This window comes from Staurois parvus, unplaced genomic scaffold (genome assembly GCF_062004578.1).
Source record: "Staurois parvus isolate SC_StPar_1 unplaced genomic scaffold, SC_StPar_1.0 ptg000362l, whole genome shotgun sequence".
NCBI classification, from domain to species: domain Eukaryota; kingdom Metazoa; phylum Chordata; class Amphibia; order Anura; family Ranidae; genus Staurois; species Staurois parvus.
Genome location: NW_028318158.1, coordinates 12928853 through 12939234, shown reverse-complemented (window position 1 = coordinate 12939234; position 10382 = coordinate 12928853). Strand labels below are relative to the sequence as shown.

General features: G+C 45.0%; 1 protein-coding gene across 2 annotated transcripts; it reads left to right on the top strand.

Annotated features, from left to right (window-relative positions):
* On the top strand, positions 1–10342 carry LOC149456452 (uncharacterized). 2 transcript variants are annotated; one of them, XM_089685124.1, is made up of 3 exons: positions 1–99; positions 4225–4446; positions 9983–10342. In XM_089685124.1, the coding sequence occupies exon 3, from the start codon at positions 10028–10030 to the stop codon at positions 10178–10180; it is 153 nt and encodes a 50-aa protein (XP_089541250.1). In that variant the 5' UTR covers positions 1–99; positions 4225–4446; positions 9983–10027; the 3' UTR covers positions 10181–10342. The 2 variants fall into 2 exon arrangements, with proteins under 2 accessions (XP_089541250.1, XP_089541252.1); XM_089685126.1 differs by lacking the exon at positions 4225–4446.
* The last annotated feature ends 40 nt before the right edge of the window (positions 10343–10382 follow it).

Sequence of the window (10382 nt, the reverse complement as noted above, 5' to 3'; positions counted from 1 at the left end):
GTTTAGAGGAGACGGTGACCGTAGTTGCGTACAGTCCTCTCTTCCACTTCCGCCTTCCCCACTATACACCGTGTACAGACCGGGCTACCGGGCCCTCAGGTGAGCTGGGGGATTATATCGGTGAATGGATGTTGTGTGTATCTCTCGGTGTATTGCGTGGTGTTTGTCAGGAGCTGTGTGTTCTGTACGTTCCATGATCTGGTCAGCTGACAGTATTCAGGTTTGTATAGAGAGGTGTCACCAGCACACAGTGGATCTCCAATGTGGGTCCAAAGCTTTACATAGCGATCACATAGTTACAGCAAGAGCAACATTTCGGAGCCTGGAGGGACCCCTTTATCAGGCAAATGACCAGGCGTCCCGGTCAGAGGCCGCGCACGGAGGCACGTGACGAGGCGCCCCGGTCCGAGCCGGCACACACGGAGGCACGTGACGAGGCGCCCCGGTCCGAGCCGGCACGCACGGAGGCACGTGACGAGGCGCCCCGGTCCGAGCCGGCACGCACGGAGGCACGTGACGAGGCGCCCCGGTCCGAGCCGGCACGCACGGAGTCACGTGACGAGGCGCCCCGGTCCGAGCCGGCACGCACGGAGTCACGTGACGAGGCGCCCCGGTCCGAGCCGGCACGCACGGAGGCACGTGACGAGGCGCCCCGGTCCGAGCCGGCACGCACGGAGTCACGTGACGAGGCGCCCCGGTCCGAGCCGGCACGCACGGAGGCACGTGACGAGGCGCCGCGGTCCGAGCCGGCACGCACGGAGGCACGTGACGAGGCGCCGCGGTCCGAGCCGGCACGCACGGAGGCACGTGACGAGGCGCCGCGGTCCGAGCCCGCACGCACGGAGGCACGTGACGAGGCGCCCCGTTCCGAGCTCGCACACAGTACCATCAGATCCTATGTCCCCCTCATGTGATTACAGTAACATAATGGAAAAAAAAAATCGGAGACATCTGCTGCGTGTGATGTCACTACACTAGAATGTTTTTTTTTCTCCTTTTCTCGCAGACTGCGTTGTCGCTGTACGCTCCTCCCCCTCCTTTGGGTACCTCCTGTAGTGATTGAGGTGACACCTGGATGCGTGCGCTCCTGTCAGTTCCTGCGTCCATAGACACACATACGGCGCTGGTATGTCAATGGATCTTGGGTGCAATGCTAGGCTCCTGCACACTGCCTCCAGCTCTCTTTCTGTACCTCCCTATGGGCTGTCAGTCTGAAAGCTTGAGGGAGTGTGAATGGACGACAGCTTCGATGATCATTGAGAACTACAAGCTATGTGCAAACCTTCAGCGTGGAGCTCCCCCCCAATACTTACCTGAAACCCAATCTCGGTCCAGCAATGTGCATATGAGCAGCTGTTCTCCTGGCTCCATCTCTCCTCATTGGCTCAGAGACAGCTGCAGGACCTGTTGGATCCAATTGCTGTCAGTCACAGCTGGTGAGATGGAAGTGGGGGCAGAGCTTGGGGGCAAGCACACACGAATGCCCCCATAGCAAGGAACTTGCTGAGGGGGCACTCAGCAGTGAGGAGGAGCCAGGATTGCTGGCGGGGAACCAGAGAAGAGGAGGGGAGGAACCAGAGAAGAGGAGAATGGGGGCTGCTCTGTGTAAAACCATCACACAGAGCAGGTAAGTATGACATGTCTGTCAAACCAGGTATCCACTCCCCCTCAAAAGGTGCCAAATATGGCAGTGGGGGGGGGGGAGGAGGCAAACAAGCGGAGCTTCCAATTATGGGTGGAACTCCGCTTTAACCGCTTGATCTCCAAGCCTTTTTTTTGGCACTTTTGTTTAAATGTAAAAATCTGTATTTTTTTGCTAGAAAATTTGTCAGAACACCCAAACAGTATATATATATTTTTAAAGCAGAGGCCCTAGAGAATAAAATGGTGGGTTTTGCAATTTATGTTTCTCAGTATTTGCACAGCAGTTTTTCAAACACAATTTTTTGAATTTTAATGTAAAAAACCCAATACATAACAATTTTTTTTGTAAAATATAAAAGATGTTACACCAAGTAAATAGAAACCAAACATGTCACGCTTTAAAATTGCCCACACCCATGCAACAATGACAAACATTTTATTATCCATAGGTGACGCTTTAAAAGCCTTTACAACTTTCCGCTTTAGATCTACAGAGGAGTTCTAGCACAGGAATTACTGCCCTTGATCTGACAACCGTGGTGATACCTCCCCGTGTGGGACGATCGCTGTTTGCTTGCGCTCGGGACAGATGCGTGAGTTAGAATTTGTGCACGGGGGGGTGCACGTTTAGATTTTTCGTATTTTATTTTTTATTTTTTTTTACACTGTTTCTTTTTAAAATTGTAATCACCTAAATTGCTGTCACAAGGAATGTAAACATCCCTTGTGATAGCAATAGGCATATGACAGGTGCTCTTTATAGAGGGATCTGTGGTCAGTAAGACCCCAAATCCCTCCTCTGCACTTAAAATTATTCAAAACACCAAGATCAGTGTTTTTGAATGCTTTAAATTTTTTTAAATGGAGCCATTTAGTTCCACGTAAACCAAAGCGATGTCAAGTCATCACTTCTGGGTTACTATAGCTGACAGGTGATCAAAGCCAATCCTGGTTTTGTTCGGCTGTCCGCCCAGCGTGCAGGTTTGGCTCTGGTGTCCTGGTTGGATGGGAGAGACTGAAAGAGTCAGCGGAAGTTGGCGGGGAAAGGAGGGAGGACTTCCCCTCCTGCTGCTTTTAACCACTTCCAGACCGGACACTTTTACCCCCTTCCTGACCAGGGCAATTTTCAGCTTTCAGCGCTATCACACTTTGAATGACAATTGCGCAGTCATGCAACACTGTACCCAAATTAATTTTTTACCATTTTTTTGAGACAGATAAAGCTTTATTTTGGTGGTATTTATTCACCGCTGGGATTTTTATTTTTTTTGCTATGTAAATGAAAAAGTCCAAAAATTTAGAACAAAAGTGTTTTTTTTTATAAAATTTTGCAAATAAATAATATTTCATCATAAATATTTGCCAAAATTTATTCCGTTATCTTTTTAGTAAAAAAAAAACAAAAGCAAATTAGTTTATAACCAATTATAATTTTTAAACATTTTTTTTTACATTTTTATTTTATTTTTTTATATTATTATTTTTTATTTATTTTTTTACATACTGTCACCCTAGCAGTACAGTGTCACCATGGTGACACTGTACTACTTGTGGGGGGTGATGAAGATTTTTTTTTTTTTACACTGATTGTTTTTACACCCATATAGGATGTAAAAGCAATCATTTTCTCTTTCTCTCTGTGTGCATTCCTGCACTCATTGAGAAGTACTGAGTGAGCTGTGATTGGTCACACCTTGTTACATGGTACAAGGCTGTTGTGAATAGCCTTGTACCATGTGACCTCTGTGATCATTCACAGATTTCACACGTAGTAAGCAATGATGTCACAAGTGACATCTTGCTTACTACTTTGCATGTGATCACTGATTGGCCAATCAGTGATCACATGATCGGGACCTCGTACAGAGGTCCCGTCCGATCGGTGTTTCACTGTGTCCAGAGGACACAGTGGGCACCGGATCGCGGTGCTGCGCGCTCCCAGAGAGCGCGCACAAGCAGGGTGCGGGGAGGCCGTTCATAAACGTCCACCCGACCCTGCACTGCCACCGTCCGGCCGTTTATATGCAACGGCCGGTCGGGAGGTGGTTAAGAGCAGTCGAGCTGCTGTTGCTTTTTAATTTGTATTTTTAGAATCACTTTGCTCCAATAGGTGAATTCTGTGTTGCACTAAAACGCTGCTCTGCAGAACTAAATATTGCATGAGGTTTTTGTTGAGATTTCATAAGATCATTCCTTTCTCCTCCACCTACTAATTCATGTATGCTCATGTTTCTAAAATGTTTTAAATAAGAACTCCAACACCCAGGTTTTCCTGGACAAGGTGAGGTGAGTCATGTTTACACTTCTCTCTATGAATCTTCATTTGCAAAGACCCAGTGTACTGTGACCCTCTTTGCAGACAACCAAATTTAGTCTTTGTCCTCATAGATGAGGAAATGCCTAGCAGCCAGTGGTAGAGAGGCACATAGGGTTACAGAATGCCACCTGATCTCTGGATTAGAATACAGAGGTAAGTATGCACATCCTATGACTCGCCTCACCCAAGTTTTGGGCTCTTGCCTTCTTGCAGCTCTTTATCCAGTCAATGTTGCATTTTGCTATTATTTCTCTTTTGTATAGATTGGTGCAAAGTAATGGGAATAAAGTCAATGTGGAAGAACTACAAAGTTTTGATTGTAATGGGAGCAGGTGTTGGACTAATGCACTGGGGCTGGTTTCGCTTGCAGTCAAACCCAGTCTTAAATCCTTCGGGAGATTCCAGGGAACGACCTGCTATCCGATTTTTTGCAATGAAAAACAGAGATACCAAAGAACACTAACGATCAACTTAAGGTGATTTAGGTAAGTGTGCATTACATTAGAAATGTAAAAGACACAAACTAACTTCGCATTGAGTGATACAGTCATCTGATAGTTACCCTCTAGCTTCTGACTGTGCCAGCATGATTCTGATTTCTGAACCAACCCAACTTGAATCCGCCATTACAAGTTGATCTTGTGCTTTCCCCTAGAATTTTCCTGAATACTTCATTTACAAAGAAAGGGTCGGAGGAGTGAGAAAACCCTAAGGGTTCTGGCAATGTACAGTGTTGTGATACAGAGTGCCCTTCCTTGATCTCATTCGTACAGAACCCAGCATAGTGTAAGAAGAGGCATCCCCAGGCTTTCCCCTCCATCATAGGCAACATAATAAAGAGCCGCAGTCCAGGTTCACTTCTCCACATATTGTTCTGTCACAGACCTATCAGAACTGAGTATGCACTAGGGCAGGAAAAGCAATGACTATTAGCTGCTGGGGCCAGGGGTACCTTATTGAGAGTCAAAGGATCGCAGGTTGGGCATCAGGGTTTAAAAAAAAGTATTTTTATGTTCATTAAGAAGTTACATTTTAGGTTTCAGGGTTAAATTTAAAGTGATTCTAAATGTTTTTTGTTTTGTTTTTTTAAATAACTTGTTATACATGTTGTATTTACCTGCTCTGTGCAGTGGTTTTGCATAGAACAGCCCCGATCCTCTTCTTTTTGTGTACCCCACTTGGCAGTCCAGGCTCCCCCCCCCCCCCCCCCCCGACGAATGCCCCCAATAGCAAGTCTTTCTATGGGGGCACTCAAGCAGGCTCGCTCCTGAGCTGCGCTCAAGTGAATAGACATTGTCCATTCACACACACAGCGCAGGTCAGCCCTGCTGTCTTCTCATTGGCTCGCTGACTCTGATTGGCAGGAGCCAAAGAGGAGAGAGAGACCCAAGAGGGATGCTGCTCTCATGGACATCGCTGGATCAAGATGGGGCTAAGATATGTATTAGGGGGGTTTGAAAGGTGGAGCTGCACCCAGAAGGTTTTTACAATGCAGTAAGGTAAAAAATCCTTCTGCCTATAAAACCACTTTAAAGGTTAGGTTCAGAGATTGTATTGTTATAGGGTTAGCACCGCATAGCAGCACATTATGGCAGACTTTGCTGTCAAACACAGCCCTCTAACAATACGATGTCACCACTCCCGGCACCGCTGTCTTCCCGGTCTTCCTTCTGGGTTCACACACTCTGGCTGTTTGAATGGCCGGGCTGAGATGATGTCACTTCTGTGCATGTACAAAGGAGTTACAATCACAAACAGTGCTGTCTGCATTCACACCACACTCCGTGTGCCCTTAATGCAGAGCTACTGTGCATGTGCCGTTCACATCATTGGCAGTCGATGTGAATATCTTCTAAACAGCTTAAAGTTATTATAAGCATACATGTAGGTACAAGTGTATAATAAGAGTTTACTACCACTTTAAAAGCTAAGGTCGACTTTAAGAAAAAAAAATTAATGCATGTTTTTGCAGATTAAAAAATGTGCATTTACTTTATCTGTTTACAGAAGAACCTGCAAATTCAGTGGATTGCGGGTGCAATGTCAGGCTCCTGCAGACACTTTGTACACTACCCTGCCCATGTCTCTATATGGGCTTTGTTACTGAGCTGCAGAAAGTGTCGATGGACTGCAAGTGCACTGATCAGTTCACTTGTAGTCCATTGAGAACTACAAGTCCGCCTGTCCGTTTAATTGAGACATCAACTGTGGGGGTAATTAGGGGGTGACGGTTTGGGGCGTTTAGCAACATGTTATATGTTACACCCTAAATACAGATGTAACATGGTACTAAGGATGGAGATAGCCTTTGACTTCTGCCTCTCCTGAGACACTGGTGACATAGCCAGGGTGTCCCAGCTGCCTCCTGGGAAGGCTGCGTCACCAGTGCCTTCCAAGATGCTCTCGTAGTTAATCTGCGAGATATCATGAAAGAAAAATTATGTGCTCTTTCCTGAAATCTTGTGAGATTTCCCAATCTTGAAAGATCTGTGGAAATAGGAAAAAAAAAAAAAAAGGAGCTGTTGCTCCTATCATATTGGAGGTTTGTGTATGACAAAACTCAATTGCTGCTGTAGTAGAGCTCAAGGAACTGGCTATTCTGCCTGGCAGGAATTTATGAATCATAACTCTGGCTGAACAGTAATACCAGTCCTTTGGCAGGTAAAACTATGCCCATGTATGTATTTCAGCTCTGTACCTACCCCTTTCTGCCCAGGCCAGTTTTCAGATTTCAGCGCTGTTGCACTTTGAATGACAATTGCGCGGTCATGCAACACTGTACCCATTTGCAATTTTTATCATTTTTTTGAGACAGAGCTTTCTTTTGGTGGTATTTAATCACCTCTGGGTTTTTTATTTTTTGCTAAACAAACCGAAAACAACTGAAAATTTTTAAAAAATAAAAAGTTTTTTTTAGTTTTTATTATAAAATTTTGTAAATAAGTGATTTTTCTCCTTCACTGATGTGCGCTAATGAGGCTGTAGTGATGGGCACTGATAGGCGGCACTGATGAGGAGGCACTAGTAGGTGGCACTGATGGGCATTGACAGGCATCACTGATGGGCACTGAAAGGCAGCACTCATATATGGCACTGTTAGGTGGCACTGTTAGGCACTGATAGGTGGCACTGATTGGCAGTACTGATAGGTTGTATTGACTGGCATTGATAGGTGGCACTGATAGGTGACACTGAAAGGCAGCTCAGATGGGCAATGATATGTGGCATTGATGTGCACTGATGGGCACTGGCAGGTGGCATTGATGGGCAATGACAGCTGACATTGAGTGGGCACTGACAGGTGGCACTGCTGGGGCTACACTGATCATCAGTGCCCCGATGATCAGTGTACATATCCCCTCCGAGGAATGCCGATTACCGGCTCTCCTCTCGAGCTGTCAGCGTCAGGAGGAGAGGAGAGAAATGCCGATAACCGGCATTTCCCTATTTACATGCGATCAGCTGTGATTGGACACAGCTGATCACATGATCGAGCCGACATCTTCGACTCTTCCCGTTGATCGTTTATCAATCGCCATGCTGCACGCTCACGGAGCCGCGCATGCGTGGTTAGAGTGGGAGGACGTCGTATGACGTCCTCCCAGAACGACAGAACCGCCTTGCGCCCGTCATTACCTTATATGGCGGGCGGGAGGCGGTTGAACAAAAGTAACTATCCACGTCCATGTTAGCACAAACTACATTTGTATTTCCTCCATCTTTATATCTAGTGCAATCACTGCCCCATCAATAGCTTTGCAAAATAAAGATGGAAATGTGATATACCAATTTATATCCTGTACTGTGAAAACATTTTCTTAATCCACATAATAATGAGACGTTATTCCATTCAGATGATTTGTATGTCCAGGGATTCTGAGAATAAAGAATCATCTAGCCTCTGATGTCCGTCTACTTAATATTATCATGTTTATTTAAACTAAGTTTGATGTGACTTCAGGTTGTCACATGTTTTCTCTTTCATGTTTTAATATTAAAGGAAACCTTTGCTGAGACATGATGTAGGCTGCCATTAGTAAACTCTCAGGTACAGGTTTCCTTTAAATATAGAGATTTCCAGATATGCCCCTTTAAAGTAAGACCTTGTCTCAGCCACCTTTTACCCAATTCAGATAAGTTATCAGCCACACCAGGAGTGCATTGTTTTCAGTCAGTCAGCTGACTCATTGACTTGGATTGCAGAAGTAGTAAAGTACAACCCTTGTTTATAGTGCAGCACTGCAAAGCTAGGAGCAGAGCCAACGAATGTAATGGGAAAATCATACCAACTTAAAGTGATTCTAAAGGTTGTATTAAAAAAAACAACAGGCATGCCATACTTACCTGCTTTGTGCAAGGGTTTTGCGTAGAGCAGCCCAGATCCTCTTCTTTTTGGGTCCCCTGCTGGCGGGCCTGGCTTCTCCTCCAGCCAAGCGCCCCAATAGCAAGCCTCTTGCTATGGTGGCACTCGAGTAGTCTCACTCCCGTGCCATGCTCCTGTGAATGGACGTTGTCCATGCACAGCTCGGCCCTGCCCCCCGCTTTCTCATCATTGGCTTACTGGCTGTGAGTGACAGCATCAGGAGCCAATGAGGAGAGAGAGAGAGACTCATGGAAGCTGTGACTCTCAAGCACATCGCTTGATCGAGATGAGGCTCAGGTAAATATAGGGAGGGGGGGGCTTGGAAGGGAGCTGCACCCAGAAGGTTTTTACCTTAATGCATAGAATGCATTAAGGTAATCAACCTTTTACAAACCTACAGACCGACACATGTACACCTTTCTATGACTGAGAGACTGATCTTTTACAAGCATATCTAAAAAACATTAACAAAACTACATATTCCCATAAGAACTCAATGCTATCACTCAGTATGATCTGTGTTAAAGTTATCATAAATACAGAACACAAAAATAGAGGGCACGATGCCTAGCACAGACACTTTATTAAAGGATTGAAAAGACAAATGTTGTACTCACAAGCTAAGTGAGCTAAAGGCATGTAAATGCATAAAACACACAATGTAACTGCAGACAGGATGACAAACCTGTCCCCTTCCTCAGAGTTATGGTTTGGATCCTCGAACTATGTCAGGTGTGTTTGTCATCTTGTTTCCAGTTGGAGGTGGAGTGCGGACTCTTGTATTGTGTGCTTTATGCATTCACATGTCTTTAGCTCTCTTAGCTTTTGAGTATAACATTTGTCTTTTTCAATCCTTTAATAAAGATTCAAAAGGTATGCGCTAGGTGTTTGCGCCCTCTCTGTTTTTGTGTTTTGTGCAGTGTAGGATTTCCCTGATCTGAGGAGGGCCGCACCGCCACTTCTTTCTAGTCCGGGTTACGAAATTACAAATTGGTTTATACGTTGAGTGCCTCTACCATTTTCTGAGTGCTGAAGTGTCAGGTTTGAATTCTTTTTCCTATACTTATCATAAATATAGCTCCAAATCTGTCCTCACCATAGGGCTGGCTTTGCAACTTGGCACCTCTTTTGCATCCCTTTTTCATGAAGTTTTTCTGGATTAATTTCTCCATAATTTAAAGCCCATCTCCAGGAACAGGAAAAAATACTTTCCCCGCGTGGGGCTGCCCCTGCCCTGCAAGGGTTAAATGTTCATTGAAGTCTAGGGGGCCACAAAAAGCTGTCTTACTTGCCCAGTCCTCTTCTTACTCATCAGCTGGCATGCTCCTCTTTTTTTTTTTCCCCCTACGCTCTGGCAGTTGACTATTCTTATGGCATACTCGTTTGAAGAAGTCAGAAAACCTGTGACTGCCAGAGTGTGGGGATCAAGAGACTGTAGGACCAGTCTTACAGCCTGGAGGGAGATGTCTGGAGTGAATAATCGAGTAAGTAAAACTGTTTTTTGAGGCCCCCTAGACTTAAGTATTTAATCCTTGTGGTGCCGTAAGGGAGGATTTTTCCTTTTCATGGAATTCAGCTTTAAGTTTATTTTATTTTGCTGTGATGTTATAATGTATTAAACCTAATTTAATTGTAATTACTCCTCTTTGTTTTTCTAGGTTACTCTTTGGATCTCTCTCTCTCTTATTGCTGAACAAGGAACCATGAAAGCTAAATCATTCTTAAGGAGGAACTGGCTCTGGATTGCAGGATTATCTTTTGCAGGCATTCATTTTGGGACATATTTTATTCAGAAGGTGGCAAAATACTCTGCCCGGGAAACAATGGTTATAAAGGACAGTAAGAACGGCAACTGAGCCCACTAGATGATTTACTTTTCTTGGTTCCACCACAGGAGCTCTCATCCCAAACACCATTTTCAGTTCTGTTGTTGACACTCACTGATCTGCAGTTGTGATAATATGCATTTTGCCCATCCTCACATCAGATAAATAAATTATCAGTTTTAAATGATAAAACCAGAGCCCGAGTTGTCTCTTGGAAATAGAATCTGAACTC

Bases quoted from the DNA above. Each gene is read 5' to 3' on its own strand.
- LOC149456452 (XM_089685126.1), top strand. From the start codon at position 10,028: ATGAAAGCTAAATCATTCTTAAGGAGGAACTGGCTCTGGATTGCAGGA.